Here is a 16,223-nt window from a genome sequence, read left to right as displayed (position 1 = left end):
TCTTAACCCATTTCTAATAATCTATGTAGCACCACGAGGTGCGCTTACCAGGGAGGATTCTAGCCTACGTCCGTCCATCCTGGGTCGGAGCTGAATCACGTCTGCCTCAGAGAGCAGCGCTCTCGCGTCCGCCCCGGAGAGGGGAGCACTGAGACCCTCCTGCCTCTGCGGTTCTGAGTGCTAGGTTTAAAGGCGCACGCCCCACACAGCCCGGCATTCACTGGGGTATTTTACTGCCACATTCTGTGATGTGCAGCAAAAAAGAGCATGGCTAATGTCCCTGGCTTGTCCCTGACCTTTGGTTTCTAAACATTTCAGTGTTGCTAACACCGTACATGTCCCCTCGCCCTAACTCTGAGCCCCTGGGCGGCTCCTTCCCACTCTCATTTGTCCAGGACCCACTATGGGACCTTCTTCCTCCCCTGTTACTTCCAGGAAACCGGAGGCCCTCCCCTCTACTTCCTAGTGCTCCCCATGAATATCCACGGGCCCCCAAACTGGAAGGAAAGGAGCTGCGACCTCCAAATAGCAAAGGGCTGTCCCTTTTCTGCTCTGCATCCCAAGAAGTGGTGATTTTCTCATAGACAAATGCAAATCCAGAGGGAACCCAGGGGCCAGTACTGGAGAGGCAGAGGTAGGAAGGTCAGGCATTCAATCAGTTTGGGCTCTGTGAGACCCTTTCTCAAAATAATGAAATAAATGGAAGATTTTGAATTGGAATATTTTGGAAGGAACTGGAGAAACAGGGCTTTCTGGGTGTTTTTTAAAGAACTTATTTATTTTTACTTTTATGTAAAAATATGTACATATATATCTTGTGAGAGTGTCAATCTTGGAGCTACAGACAGTTGTGAGGTGCCATGTGGGTGCTAGGAATTGAACTCAGATCCTCTAGGAGAACAACCAGTTCTCTTAACCACTGAGCCATCATCTCTCCAGACCCTCTCTCTGGGTGTTTTACTAAGTTTTGGACTCCTTGTTGGATTGAACTGGCAAGGAGATGGGAGTTGAGGGTTGAGGAGGAGAAAGAGGGTAAAGAATTAATTGTTGAGCCGGGCGGTGGTGGCGCACGCCTTAAATCCCAGCACTCGGGAGGCAGAGGCAGGCGAATCTCTGTGAATTCGAGCCCAGCCTGGTCTACAAGAACAAGTTTCAGGACAGGATCCAAAGCTACACAGAGCAAACCTTCTCGGAAAAAAAATAATTAATTGTCTGGCCTCAGAATCTTCCACAGGCTTTTCTCTTTTCCTAAGCCCTCTTGAGTAGGACTTAAAGGGCCAGAGAGGCACTGAAGCAACTTCTCCTTCCTCCATCCTGCCTCGCTTCCGATTCTCCCACATAACGGGGACCTCTCTGTCTCTGCATGTGGAAGAAGAAATCTGGCGACATCATAACTTATGCTCATCGTAACAGTTTCAGACACAGGCAGGGGAGTGAGAAAAGAATTCCAGGTGAAATGCCCCACCCCCGGCACTCTGCTTGGTGAACCGGGGTCTCATGTATCCCAAGCTGACCTCAACCCCCTGTTTAGCCAAGGACCTTCACTTTTGACCCCGGTCTTCCTGCCTCTGCCTCTTGAGTACTGGAATTGCAGGGCACACCACTATTCCTGTGATTCACTGGAGATGGAACCTAAGGTTTCCCACACGCTAGGCAAGTGCACTATCAACTGAGCTTCAGCCTCAGCCCTAAAGCTCCCCCCTCTGCCCTGCCCATTTGTTTAACAAGGAAACCGTTGCTATGGAGAAGAAAATCAGTGTTGTGGACTATAGCCTCGTCTGTTTCCATCAAGACCCCATGGCCAAACATGTGCTTCTTTTTCTCGGGGTCTCACTGTGTAGCTCTGGCTAGCCTAGAACTTGCCATGTAGACCAGACTGGCTTCAAACCACAGAGATCCAACTACATCTGCCTCCCACGTGCTGGGATTAAAGATATGTACCTTTAATACACCATGTCCTACAGTCCCCCAAACTCTTTTTTTTTTTGTTTGTTTGTTTGTTTTTTGGTTTTTTGAGACAGGGTTTCTCTGTGGTTTTGGAGCCTGTCCTGGAACTAGCTCTTGTAGACCAGGCTGGTCTCGAACTCACAGAGATCCGCCTGCCTCTGCCTCCCGAGTGCTGGGATTAAAGGCGTGCGCCACCACCGCCCGGCTCCCCCAAACTCTTGACAAGGTCAACTGACCGGATGTCAAATGTTGTTCCGTAGAAGACTAGGGGGCGAGCAGACGTATGTGAATGTCCCATCTCTGTGAGATGCTTCCTGTTACAAATCACAGGGTAAGGAAGGAGGGTTAGAGGGCCGGTCCCCTCCTGACGTGTCAAACCATTTCCCCCAGGGTCTCAGAGGAGAGGCCCTGGTGCTCATTTCATCCCTTAAGCATGCACTCCGCACTCCGACTAGAGATGAAGAGCAGCCGACCAAGGCTGATCGAGTCGTAGCTGTAGACGTCTGTGGGCGAGTGATAGTCACCAGCTTCCTAGAGATGTCTCTGCCTCCCTCATCAATGATAGCAATAAACACAGATACACAGTACCTTGTTCCTCTTCGAGTTTTTCCTCTCCTCTCTCTCTCTCTCACACACACACACACACACAAAAATGCCTCCTAAGAGTTGTGTTTAGCCGGGCGGTGGTGGCATACGCCTTTAATCCCAGCACTCGAGAGGCAGAGAGGCAGGAGGATCTCTGTGAGTTCGAGGCCAGCCTGGTCTACAAGAAGTAGTTCCAGTACAGCTAGGGCTGTTACACAGAGAAACCCTGTCGGGGGGGGGGGGGGGGGTTAAACAAAGCTATAGCCTCAGTTTTCCCATTTTTCCTTTAGAGCTTTATAACGCATTCTTCTTAAAGCAGAAAATATAACACGGTCGTTCTCCTTGTACTCTTCCATCACCTCTGCTCTTTTCCTCTCGTCTCTTTCTCTCATCAGCGCTAGACTCTGGGGGCTCTCTCGGTGTCTCAGTGTAGGGCCAGGAAGAGAAAACGAGGGTAAAAAAGCCCAAGTCAAGGCCAGCAACCGCTGCCCCTCCCGCGCGGGCAGCTCGAAGGGCTCTCATTTCTGCGTCGCCTCAGCCCACCAATTTTCCTCCAGCCAAAGCGGAGCGCTTGCTTGCGAGCAGAAAGTCCCCTTGTCTGATAAACAGCTATTACACCCGCCTGCCGCATGGAAAGGTTAAACCGCAGTCTGAGCCCCAGACTCTGAGATCCTGGGGTGGGGCCTGCTGTGCTTACTTACAGGGAAGATCCCCTGCTAAGTCCCCAGGTCGTCACTTCCTTTCAGAAGCAGCCAGAGCATCTAGAGTCCCACCACCAGTGTGAAGCTGTGTGCCATGGGTCCCCTCCTTCAGCTGTACCTTGTCACCCTTCCTCACATTTGGTTCACCTGTTCTTCGCTGTAGGAAGAGTTGGGGAAGGGATCACAACCCCACTCCCCCATCCCCCCCCCGAAAAAAAGCTAACAAGGTTCTTTCCTCTGCATGCCAGCATGCAGCTGCTCCTGCATGCTGCAAACTTTCGAGCCAGGTGCAGGCAGCAGTTACTCTCACGTGGCCTGTGCTCTCTCCTCCACAGTCTCTTCTCCCACAGTGGGCAAACCCTACAAGTGCAACTACTGCGGCCGGAGCTACAAACAGCAGAGCACCTTGGAGGAGCACAAGGAGCGGTGCCACAACTACCTGCAGAGTCTCAGCACTGAAGCCCAGGCTTTGGCCGGCCAGCCAGGTGGGGCTGTGGAGAGGACCTCACAGCAGCGGAGGGCGGGGCCAGGGGCGCAGCGGAGGGCGGGGCCAGGGGCGCAGGCGAGGGTGACTCTGGCCCCTCAGCCAACACAAGTTGCACTCATTAGACCTTCCAGGCACCCATTCCTAAGCACCCCCATGAATGCCCAGCTCTGGGGCAGTCTATAAGGGAGATCCAGACATAGAGGAAATCTGGATTCATATCTTCAGTCTAATGGGAAAGAAAGCACAAAGAACAAGGGGTAGGTGTGCATAAGTCCTCAAATGGTCTGAAGGGTTATCAGAGTGAGCTTTAGGTAGGGCAAAGAGCCCACAGTGGCCGGCGCCTTTAATTCCAGCACTTAGGCCGGGCGGTGGTGGCGCACGCCTTTAATCCCAGCACTCGGGAGGCAGAGGCAGGTGGATCTCTGTGAGTTCGAGGCCAGCCTGGTCTACAAGAGCTAGTTCCAGGACAGGAACCAAAAGCTACGGAGAAACCCTGTCTCGAAAAATCAAAAAAAAAAAAAAAATCCAGCACTTAGAACACAGAGGCAGGTGGATCCTTGTGGGTTCAATGCCAGCCTGGTCTACAGAGTGAGTTCAAGGCCAGTCAGGGCTACAGCTACGTAGTGAGATCCTATCTCAAAATAGAGAGAGAGAGAGAGAGAGAGAGAGAGAGAGAGAGAGAGCCCAGTTTCGCAGGTGTGGCCTTCCTTGAGTGGCCGGCTTTCTCCAGGCAAGGCCGCTGGGCTGGTGCCCCTCGTGCTCAGGGCTACCACCTGCCCCTCCCCTCCAGGTGACGAAATGCGGGACCTGGAGATGGTGCCTGACTCGATGCTGCACTCAACGTCTGAGCGGCCAACTTTCATCGATCGCCTGGCCAACAGCCTCACCAAACGCAAACGCTCCACGCCACAGAAGTTTGTAGGTGAGAAGAGCCCTGTTGGAAAGGAGACCCCAGCTTTAAGTCACGGCTCCAGTCAGTCAAGGCGTTGATTGCTATCAGACCAGAGGCTTGGGTCTGGTGATTGGATTTAGCGGGGAGAAGCAGCCTAGTGGTCTCTGCGGTGCTCAAGAGGGATGGCACGCTTTTCAGACGCCCCCTCAGATGGGAGATCACTCAGTCTGTGACGTGTGTACCTTGCAAGTATGAGCACTGGGGTTTTCAATCCCCAGAACCTACATAAGCATGCAGACATGGTGGCATGTGCTTGTAATCCTAGCCCTGGGGAGCCAGAGCCAGAAGGATGCCCTGGGGTCGCTGGCCAGGCCAGCTAGCCTAATTGGTGAGCTCCAAGTCAATGACAGATCCTGTTTCAAAGGAGGTGGATAGCCGTGCTCCTGAGGCTGACACCCAAGCTTGTCCTCTGAGCCCACATTCATGCACACATAAATACACGTCTTCCAGCACAGAGATGAATATGCACACACACATAAAAGACAGAGTAGAGAGTGGTCGGTATTGAGGACTCACGGGGAAGGCGAGCTTTTCCATCTTTTGAAAACGACGAGGATCAGTCTGTGTGGGCTGGCCTTAGAGCCAGTGTGAGGAAGCGAACATGTGGTTCTCTGACCTGCAAATGGCAAGCTCTCGCTGAAGATCTGAAACTTCATAGAGACGCCTTGCCCTAGACGCCAGGTTGCCTCGGACCTGACCCTCTGGGAAGTAAATGAGGTGTGGTAAACCATGTTACCTAGGACTACGGGTATAAGCTCCCTGGTAGAATGTGTGCTTAGCATCTGTGATGTCGGTCCCATGATTAGAAAACAAAGAAGGAATTCTGGGCATAACTTGGGGGCTTAGTCAAACCCAGTCCTGAAGAGATCTTACTCTCCCCAGGCGAAAAGCAGATGCGCTTCAGCCTCTCGGACCTCCCCTATGATGTGAACCCCGGCGGTGGCTATGAAAAGGATGTGGAGTTGGTGGCGCACCATGGCCTAGAGCCTGGTTTTGGAGGTTCTCTAGCCTTCGTGGGTACAGAGCATCTGCGTCCCCTCCGCCTCCCACCCACCAACTGCATCTCGGAACTCACGCCGGTCATCAGCTCTGTGTACACCCAGATGCAGCCCCTCCCCAGCCGACTGGAGCTTCCAGGGTCCCGAGAAGCAGGTGAGGGACCCGAGGACCTGGGAGACGGAGGTCCCCTTCTCTATCGGGCCCGAGGCTCTCTGACTGACCCTGGGGCATCCCCCAGCAATGGCTGCCAGGACTCCACAGACACAGAGAGCAACCACGAAGATCGGATTGGCGGGGTGGTGTCCCTCCCTCAGGGTCCCCCACCTCAACCTCCTCCCACCATAGTGGTGGGCCGGCACAGTCCCGCCTATGCCAAAGAGGACCCCAAACCACAGGAGGGGTTATTGCGGGGCACCCCATGCCCCTCCAAGGAAGTGCTTCGGGTGGTGGGTGAGAGCGGCGAGCCTGTGAAGGCGTTTAAGTGTGAACACTGCCGCATCCTCTTCCTGGACCACGTCATGTTCACCATCCACATGGGCTGCCATGGCTTCAGAGACCCTTTCGAGTGTAACATCTGTGGTTACCACAGCCAGGACCGGTATGAGTTCTCTTCCCACATTGTCCGGGGGGAACATAAGGTGGGCTAGCGAGCTCTTTCCCCTCGCCTGTCCGCAGCCTGCCATCCACTGCCCCACCTCCAGGTGTCTAGCCCGATTCCTATTACACCCCGAGGAGTTTCGCGTTGTAGCCCCGCCCACTGGCCACCTCACTTCACACCTGACTCTGACCCTTTTCGCCGGTTCCCTTCTACCCTGACTGATTTAAGCATTGCGACGAGACCAGTCTTTTGCTTGTATTTCTCCTTCTGAACCCCTCTCTTCCCGGCATATTTGCTGTTTGTTAATGACTTTCCCATGGCCTCTGAAGACTTACTGCGATCTCTGGCCACTCCTTCACTCCCCCTTCTGCTCTAAGCCTTGTTGTTTTCTAGCCGATCCCACACCCTCTGACAGCCCCAGGGCCTGGAAGCTCCTCTTAGTACTAAGGGACTCTGAGCTTCTTGCTTTAATCCGCACCCTTACTTCTCCGACTCTTTGGATGTTGATACCTCCCAGCGGCCCCACCTGAGCTCTGTGGCATTATTATCTCCTCTCTGGGACCCTCCGACCTGGTACTTCATACCTCTTGTGCCCTCTCACTTTAGGCAGCTTGCACTATTCTTACACGAACGAAGAATTTCCTCATTGGAAGTAGGAGGGCTGTAGAAACTCTCCAGGAACTGTGGACTGAGGGTCCTCTTGACCTCACCTGGGAATGCGAGCTCCCTAAAGCCTCCATTCAGGATCTCCCTCTCTCTAGCTCACCCCTCCACACCACTCTGGTCTCAACCTGCCAGGTCCCTCACTGGTGGCTTTTCCCTTCTTGGAACGCCCCCATTTTATACTCTCAGGGGCTAAAGCTAGGTCCGCAACCCTGCCCGACATGGGGAGCCTAGCTGAGAACCAGGGCACGGGAAAGGGGGTGGGTAGAAGTCTCTCCTCCACCCTTCAAACTTGTTCACTCCAGTGACCTTCCTGGGCTCTCAGGGACCCCTGCTGTCCCCGCTGTATGAGAAACTGGTGGGTTGCTGCCCAGTGACCAGGGGCTCAGCCCCATCTGTCATGCTGCCTTTTCCTCTCCCTTCCAGCAGGATCCACCGTCTCATTCCCAGGCTCCTGGGCCCTCTTATTACCAGTGGCAGGGAGAAAGGAATGTGTCTCTTCTCCCTGCTAATTTTCAGTGTAACCAAAAATTGTCCCAGGATGAATGACATGTATGTGCCCGTCGACCAATCCGCCCTTGTTCTAGCAAGAATGGGATGGACTCAGCTAACTGGGAGCCACCCTTCACTGCCCCTCTCTGGTGGTTGCAGAGCCCCTGGTTCTGGATAATCGAGGATTCATGAGACTGTGCAGGAGAAGTCATAGCCCCACTGCACGGCTCTCTCTATAAAGAGTTCCCTGCCAAGGCCACAGCCATCCCACTCTCTGCTTCTTTGAGATTCAAACCAAAGGCTGTTTTTTTCTATGTTTAAAGAAAATAAGAAAAAAAAAGTAGAAACCAAACACAGCACCTCATAAGTTATAAGTCTTGGTCTTCTCTTCTCTCTCTCCTTTTCCCTCCATCTTTCTTTCCACATGCCCTTCCTTGGTTGGCTCTTTTGCCTCTCTCTCCTTTTCTCATTCCCTATTAGGGACATGGAGAGGCATGAGAGGGTTGGCTAGATCAGATCCTGGGACTGGGGCTCTTAGCCTTCTGGAGACGCTACTCCCTCCATCATGAGAAGGGTGGGGTGGAAAAGCTTTCTTTTTCTTCCCTTCTTCTCCTGTGTTACCATGGCTTCCCAGAAGGGCCAGACTGGCAGGGAGGAGCTTTGTGGGTTGGTTCTTCCTCCTTGACAAAGTAGCAATAAACAGGTGCTGCCAAAGGTGGAGCCTGGGGTGCGAGCTCCCAAGGGAGTGATCCCGAGAGAAGGGAAGGGTCTTCGCAACCAACCTTGGGACGGCAGCAGAGCTGAGGTTAGTATCTGTGCTGCTCCTGTGCTATTCTGGCTACTGAGCCTCTTCCCACTAGACCTGCTCCCACCACTCCTGTGTCTGCCATGTACCTGGGGATACCTCAAAAGAACTAGTTCCTCTGGGGCATCAGAGCCTTTCAGTGCCCCATTTCCTCCCTTCCTCAGTCAGCCTTAGCACCTGTAACCCCCAGAAACCTGAAGGACTATGTTCCGAGGCTATACTCTGTGCCCCCAAGAGCAGAGATGGGAGGACAAGACCAGGTGCTAGGGAGGAAAGGGACACCCCGTCTCTCTCCAGCCCATCACTGCACTTTAACCAGGGTCTTAGGTACAAAATCCTACTTTCCAGAGCCTTCCAGCTCTGGAACCTCAAACATCCTCATGCTCTCTCCCAGCTCCTTTTGCATAAAAAAAAGTAAAGAAAAAGAAGAAAAATCAACAACAAAACACCAAAACCCACACAGAGAAAAGAGGTGTTTTCTTTTTTATTACTATACAAAAAAAAAAACAACACCACAAAAAAGTAGGGGGGAGGGAGAGAATTTCTAATCAGACACTTTTCCAGACCTTTGTGTATGTGTGTGTCAGTGTCTAAGCTGCAGGTGGAATTTTGTAATACTTCTGGCAGCTTCTTTCCTTGTGTAAATAACATATATATATTTTTAATCAGAAATTATGAAGATCAAAAATAGAATAAACACAGAAGCAAGTGCAATACCACCTCTCCTCCTCCCCCAGGTTCCTTTGCAGCCTGTTTGGTGTCCCTTTTGACCCTCGCCCCTTCACCTCTTCTCTCTTCGTCCGGTTCCTTACTTACCCTCCCCCTTCCCTCTTTTTAAAGAGTTTTCTCCTTCCTCAAAGGGAGTTAAACCAGCTTTTGAGACTTCCTGCAAAGCATTTTATATATGTAATATACTGTAAGTAAATATTTGTGTAATGGAGAAATACTACTGTAAGTTTTGTACTGTACTGGCTGAAGGTCTGTTATAAATAAACACGAGTAATTTAACAGCTCTGTTTCTTCCTGGAGACTCCCTTTGACTTGTTTTCCTTCTGGGACAGGCTTCATATCGCTATTTCTCTGTTCAAGGTACAGACAAATCTAAGATGGAGGGGGAGCCAGACAATACCACTTAAGTTGCTGGTCTAGCAAAGCAGAAGTTTATTTTTGAGACAGAGTCTATGTAGCCTGGCTGAGCTGGAACTCACTGAGATCTGCCTGCCTCTGCTTCCCAAATTAAAGGTGTGGGCCACAATGGGAGGCCTGGATTATTAATTTTTTGTGTGTGGTTTTTCAAAACAGGGTTCCTCTATAGCTTTAGAGCCTGTCCTGGAACTTGCTTTGTAGACCAGGCTGACCTTGAACTCACAGAGATTTGCCTGTCTCTGCCTCCCGAGTGCGGGAATTAAAGGTGTGCACCACCACCGCCCAGCAATTATTATTTTTTAAGATTATAATTTGATTACCACATTTCTCCTTCCCCTTTCTTTTTTTTAAATATTTATTTATTTATTATGTATACAGTATTCAGTATGTGGATGCCTACAGTCAGGAAGAGGGCACCAGATCCCATTACAGATGGTTGTGGAGCCACCATGTGGTTGCTGGGAACCAAACTCAGGACCTTTGGAAGAGCAGGCAATGCTCTTAACCTCTGAGCCATCTCTCCAGACCTCCCCCTTTCTTTTTTTTAAAGATGTTTTTATTAATAATGTATACAGTGTTCTGCCTGCATGTATGCTTACAGGCCAGAAGAGGGTACCAGACCTCATTACAGATGTTTGTGAACTACCATGTGGTTGCTGGGAATTGAACTCAGGACCTCTGTAAGAATAGTCAGTGCTCTTGACCTCTGAACCATCTCTCCAGCCCTCTCTTTTCTCTTTCTTTCCTCCAAGTCCTCCCTGATTTCTTCCAAATTCAGAGTCTCCCTTTTTTCTTATCATTTTCGTATGCACATATGTATTTCTGGATAATATATATGTATAGATACATATCCATATTTCTAGATATAGCCTGGTCAGTCTGTATAATGTTACACGTATGTATGGTTCAGGGCTGACCATTTGGCACTGGACAGCCCATTGGTGTGCTCGTCCCTGGGGAGGACCACCTCTCTTCCCTGGGGAGGACCACCTCTCTTGCTCCCAGTTTCTGATGTGGTTCATAGGCATCACAGCTTGTAAGGACTCTTAGTTGACTTCCTCCTTCAGAAGCATGCCTAGTGCCTTCTTGTCCCATGAGAGCTGGTCCTCAGGGAGGAGCTTTCAGGGCAGCTCCAGCGCAGGGGTCTCTGGGCCCTTTCCGAAGTGCAAGCCGTCTTCAGCAATAATGAGGACTTACCCTCCAATGGGAATAAGCTGCATGTTTGGGGCGTCTCTTGGACAGCTCTGTCCAACAATTCAAAAGAGGGGTTCTCAACCGGGCGGTGGTGGTGCACGCCTTTAATCCCAGCTCTTGGGAGGCAGAGGCAGGTGGATCTATGTGAGTTCAAGGCCAGCCTGGTCTACAAGAGCTAGTTCCAGGACAGGCTCCAAAGCTACAGAGAAACCCTGTCTTGAAAAAAAAGAAAAAGAAAAACCATACACATGCAAAAGAGGGGTTCTCTTCTTGTCATTGTTTAGTATTGGGGTTTTTGCTAGGTGGTCTTCGAGGGAGCGGCATCTCTGATGAGAGACTCCATGTCCTGGCAAGGGTTCTGTTGCACCCTCCTGATTTCTGCACTTGCTCTACGCTATGCGCTCACACCTGAGATTAGAGCTAGGAGCTTTCGACGTGGGTGAACTTTCAGGGTCTGTGTTATCTCATTCAACAGGGCCTTTTCTAGTTTCATCCCTTTACCTGCGAAGTTCATGGTTTCCATTTGTTTGCTTGCTTGCTTGTTTTTTTTTTAACAACCGAATAGTATTCCATAGTGTATATGGACCACATTTTTGTTATCCATCCGTTGTAGGACATCTAGGATATTTCCATTTTCTGTCTATTATGACTAGAGCAGCAAGGAGCAAGGCTGAGCAAGCATCAGAGTAGGATGTTGAGTCTTTTGGTATATGCCAGGGAGTGGTAGCTGAGTCGTATGATTTCCATGGTGGCTGCACCAGTTTGCAGGCCCACCAACCGTGAATGAGAGCTCCCATCTCCTCAACATTTATTGTCCCTTGGTCTTTGCCATTCTGACTGGGGTAAGATAAAAATCTCAAAGGTATTTTGATTTGTATTTCCCTGATTGCTAGGAATGATGAACTTTTTTGTTTGTTTATTTTGATTTTTGGGGTGTTGGGGTTTTTTGTTTTTCGAGGAAGGTTTTTCTGGAGCTTTGGAGCCTGTCCTGGAACTAGCTCTTGAAGACCAGGCTGGCCTTGAACTCACAAAGATCTCCCTGACTCTTGTCATCTGAGTGCTGAGATTAAAGGCGTGTGCCACCACTGCACAGCTATGATGAACTTTTTTTAAAAAAAGATGGATAGCTCAGAGGTTTTGAGTACTTGTTAGTATTTTTTTTTTTTTTTAATTTTCGAGACGGGGTTTCTCTGTGTAGCTTTGGAGCCTGTTCTGGCACTAACTCTTATAGACCAGGCTGGCCTCGAACTCGCAGAGATCCGCCTGTCTCTGCCTCCTGAGTGCTGGGACTAAAGGAGGGCACCAGAGCACTTGTTAGTCTTGCATAGGACCCAGGTTCCATTCCCAACACGCACAGGGTCGTTCACAACCATCTGTAACTCTAATCCCATGGGGTTGGATTAGCTTTTCTGATCTTTCTGGGCACCAGGCATGCATGTGGCATACATACACATATTTGGGGAAAACACCTATACATGCAAAATAAAATTAACATTAAAAAAATTGTGTATGCCACAGCAAGTGTGTGGAAGTCAGATGACAACTTTCAAAAGCCAGTTCCAGCTGTCTGCCTTGGTGAAATGCTGCAACCACACACTGCTCTAGGTGCGCTATCCTGTGAGCTTCCTGTCTCAGCTCCCCTCCCCCCCATCCCCCCTCCACCTGCCCTCACCGAGCAGTCCTGGGATTCCAGATGTGTGCTACCTCACCAGCCTTTTCCATGACTTCTGAAGATTGAAATCCAGTCCTCAGGCTTATAAGACAACGCTTGCCGGGCGGTGGTGGCACACGCCTTTAATCCCAGCACTCGGGAGACAGAGGCAGGCGGATCTCTGAGTTCGAGACCAGCCTGGTCTACAGAGCTAGTTCCAGGACAGGCTCCAAAGCTACAGAGAAACCCTGTCTCGAAAAACCAAAAAAAAAAAAAAAAAAAAAAAAAAAAAAAAAGAGTAACGCTTTTACCCTGAGTTTCATGATTACTCTGGGTTGCCTGTAATTCCAGCACTTGGGAGATAGACTCAAGACATTCAAGGACACACTTGGCTACAAACAGAGTTCTAGGCCAGCCTGGACTAAATGACTATGTTTCAAAATAAAGTGATAATAACTACCTATCTGATAGACATGTTCGGTTAAATCGAGTTGGTTCATACAAACTACTAACTACAGAGCTTCCCCTGTGCTAATAGGACCTAGAAATAAAAAGGGGGGTTAAACAAACTGGAGTGTGGTGTTATACATTTTTGATCTCAGCACTCCGGGCATTTCAACCTCAGCATTTTAATCCTAAGGGCAGAGGCAGGCAATCTCTGAGTTCCTGGCCAGCCTGAATTACAGCAGTTCCAGGGCAGGCAGGGTTGTACTTTTTTTTTGTTTGTTTGTTTGTTTTTTCGAGACAGGGTTTCTCTGTGGTTTTGGAGCCTGTCCTGGAACTAGCTCTTGTAGACCAGGCTGGTCTCGAACTCACAGAGATCCGCCTGCTTCTGCCTCCCGAGTGCTGGGATTAAAGGCGTGTGCCACCACCGCCCGGCGCAGGGTTACACTTAAAACACACTGTCTGGAGGGGAAAAAAAAGTGGTTCAAAACAAAACAAAGTAATAGTCCCACCAACAAAACATTTGTCTCATTTGAAACTTTTATTTGGCTTGTTTGTTTTGTTTTTTTCGAGACAGGGTCTCACTGTGTAGCTCTGACTAACCTGGAATTCTAAACTCACAGAAATGTATTTGCCTCTCCCTCTCGAGTGTTGGGATTAAAGGCCTGTGCTACCATGTCCGGCTGAAACTTTTATTTGGAAGGATAAATTTACAAAATGGTTTATTTCCTCACAGGTCTTCTATTTCTTATTTTTATGACTAGAACACACATTTAAAAGAAATGAAGTCATGGCGTCTTACGGTGGTGTAGCGCCGCCTTTAGTCTGTGTCCTCCCCAGAGCCTCTTCAACTCATACTACAACTCCCACAATGCATCTCTCTCGGCCTCTCGTAATAGGGAGTGAGCATCCTGAGACCGAATTCTAGATATCTTCCGCTCTGGAGACAACGTGAACCGGATGTTATAGTAGTGAGAATTACTTCCTGGTTCGTACACTTATAGTTTTTAGTCTTCCGCCAGCAGGTAAAATAGTCCCATTGGTACTTTGCTCCACAGGTAATTCGTAGGGACTTATTTTAAATCTACATTTTATCGGAAACGCTAATTAATTATGTAACCTTGAGTATTGCAGTTGTTAAGATTAAGTAGAATTACACATCTCTAAATTTTTTTCTTTCTCCCCTGCGCAAGCGTAGGAATCTCGTACTATATAAGAGTGGCCGGCGAGGCGCCGGATCCTCTTTCGGGACTTGGCTGCAAGATGGTGAGTGTCGCCGCGTGGAGAGAGCGCGAGCCTGAGCAATGAGTGGAAAGTAGGCTCTCGGGTGGCGGGGACTCGGGAGTCGGAGCCTTGGAGGAGGAAGGGGAGCGTGTGCTTCTGAGCCCGGGGTTAAGATGCCTGGGATTTGTGTGGCTCGCTTTGCCGGGGCTGCGGGCGGTGAATGGCCGGAAATTGCTGAAGCTGTTAGTCGCACCCCATTTTTAATAAGATATTTTTTCATATTCAGACCAAAAAAAGGAGAAACAACGGTCGTGCCAAAAAGGGCCGCGGCCATGTGCAGCCAATTCGCTGCACTAACTGCGCCCGCTGTGTGCCCAAGGACAAGGCCATTAAGAAGTTCGTTATTCGGAACATCGTAGAGGCGGCTGCCGTCAGGGATATATCCGAAGCAAGTGTCTTCGACGGTGAGTGTATAGGGATGAGGAACCAACGCGGGCCCATGGCTACCTTTGGTTCAGATTTAGCTTTGGGCAGAAGCTGTCTTTTATGGCACAGTAGACAGGCTTAACGCTGAGGTTTGAACTTGGTGTTTTTTTTCTTTTTGGGTGGATTACATGCTAGGCAAACCCAGCCTGCATCCCATCCCTTTGACTGCCGGTTTAGGAAACGGCAATCTGTAAGAAACTGTAAGAGGTGGACGTTTGACAGACATAGTTCATTCAACTACTTTTAATCAAACATGCTCAGACTGAGTTGTAAATACGGCAGCGTGCAGGCAGTAAGTTGTGGAACTTAGAACATAAATCCTAGTTTATGCCTCCCTAGTGCTGGATTTAAAAACATGGGCCACAACAGCTAACTGGGTTTCTTAAGAGAGAATTGCTAGACATTCGACCTGCAGACAGTGTTGGACTCCCCTACTTGAGCTATTCTTACTGCTACTGTGTGGTCTGGCTTTAAGGATAGTCCTTAGCCTTTTTTTTTTTTTTTTAAATATTTTTATTTATTATGTATACAGTGTTCTGTCTTCATATATGCTTACTCGCCAGAGAGGGCACCAGATCTCATTACAGATGGTTGTGAGCCACCATGTGGTTGCTGGGAATTGAACTCAGGACCTCAGGAAGAGCAGTCAGTGCCCTTAACCTCTGAGCCATCTCTCCAGCCCCCAGTCCTTAGCCTTTTGAATGGCAACATTTCACCCAAAAGTTAGACTTTTATCTTAGCATATGTAAGCTTGGTTTCCATGGTGGCAAGGTGGGCTTGCTTCTCAGGAGGTGTTTATTCAGGTTGAGACTGCTTACTGTTGTCTTTTGCGCAGGTTTTGTGGGTGTGCCTAAGTGAGGGGATAAAGTGAGTGGGCATATATCTGAACTGCTTCTCTGTTCTTCAGCCTATGTGCTCCCCAAACTCTATGTCAAGCTGCATTACTGTGTGAGCTGTGCTATTCATAGCAAGGTAGTCAGGAATCGATCCCGGGAAGCTCGGAAGGACCGAACACCCCCACCACGATTTAGACCTGCTGTAAGTCAATTTTGCTTGTTTTTCTTTGAGACGTGGGGTCTTTACCATAAAAATATCCACTTAATGTTTTAGCCTGGTATGACAGGTGTAACCTTCATTTAAAATGTTTGATTTTTCAAGAGTGGGTAGGCTGTTTGCAATGGAATGGTATGGTGTCTTGCCTGAACCATATTACTCCATATGGTTTATGGCCCAAAACCATTGTTAGTGGTGATGGAGGTTCTGGGTGGGTTCTTTGGTTTTGTGATGTCAGAAGCCATGTCTGGGTGGCCCTCCGCTTGTCACTGGTAAGTGCTCTCTCACTGAACTCCACGATTCATCATGAGTGGGTTTGGGGTTTTCTAGAGACCGTGTCTCTTGGTAGTGGTGGGTGTTTTTATTTTTTCACCACAGTTTTACTGTGGCGCCTTAGCTGGCCCAGGGTTTTTCTGTCTCTGGGGTACTGGGTTAGGTGGAGTATTGCACCAATGTTAGATACTTAGTTTTAATTCACTTCATCTCTTATTTTTTTCAGGGTGCTGCCCCACGACCTCCACCAAAGCCCATGTAAAGTGCTTCATAAAGACGGAAGAAAACACCTTGGGAAATTAAAGTGGAACTTAAACTCTATGTAGTATTTGAGTGTGTTTTTGCCAGGTGTGAATTGTGTGCTATTTCATTTTCTCTGTGCTTTTGGAGGCCGTAAGGCAGAACATATTGGTATTGTTTGGGCTCTGTACTTTGTACACCTAATTTTTTGCAGGCCGGTCAACCTGTGAACTCCAGGGATCTTGTTTATGAACCAGACTCAACTTAATTTTATGTGAGTTCT

The 16,223-nt window shown here is 49.3% G+C and overlaps 2 protein-coding genes across 5 annotated transcripts in view; both read left to right on the top strand.

Moving 5' to 3' along the window:
- The window catches only part of Ikzf4 (IKAROS family zinc finger 4), a 34,212-nt gene extending 26,071 nt beyond the window's left edge, over positions 1-8,141 (top strand). For all 4 annotated transcript variants that reach the window (XM_041671128.1, XM_041671124.1, XM_041671133.1 and 1 more), the window contains 3 exons: positions 3,569-3,718; positions 4,511-4,642; positions 5,555-8,141. In XM_041671128.1, coding sequence (XP_041527062.1) covers positions 3,569-3,718; positions 4,511-4,642; positions 5,555-6,318 — 1,046 coding nt within the window. In that variant the 3' untranslated portion in view covers positions 6,319-8,141. The remainder of the gene's footprint in view (positions 1-3,568; positions 3,719-4,510; positions 4,643-5,554) is intronic.
- A 5,716-nt stretch (positions 8,142-13,857) lies between these two features.
- On the top strand, positions 13,858-16,021 carry Rps26 (ribosomal protein S26). Its single transcript, XM_041671144.1, has 4 exons — positions 13,858-13,930; positions 14,175-14,352; positions 15,282-15,412; positions 15,927-16,021. The coding sequence occupies exons 1-4, from the start codon at positions 13,928-13,930 to the stop codon at positions 15,960-15,962; spliced, it is 348 nt and encodes a 115-aa protein (XP_041527078.1). The 5' UTR covers positions 13,858-13,927; the 3' UTR covers positions 15,963-16,021.
- Positions 16,022-16,223: the final 202 nt, after the last annotated feature.

This window comes from Microtus oregoni, unplaced genomic scaffold, assembly GCF_018167655.1.
Source record: "Microtus oregoni isolate MIOR12 unplaced genomic scaffold, Mior012 000001F_ref0000356, whole genome shotgun sequence".
NCBI lineage: Eukaryota > Metazoa > Chordata > Mammalia > Rodentia > Cricetidae > Microtus > Microtus oregoni.
The sequence above is the reverse complement of the archived record's forward strand: the minus strand, read 5'-3'. Positions and strand labels throughout refer to the sequence as shown.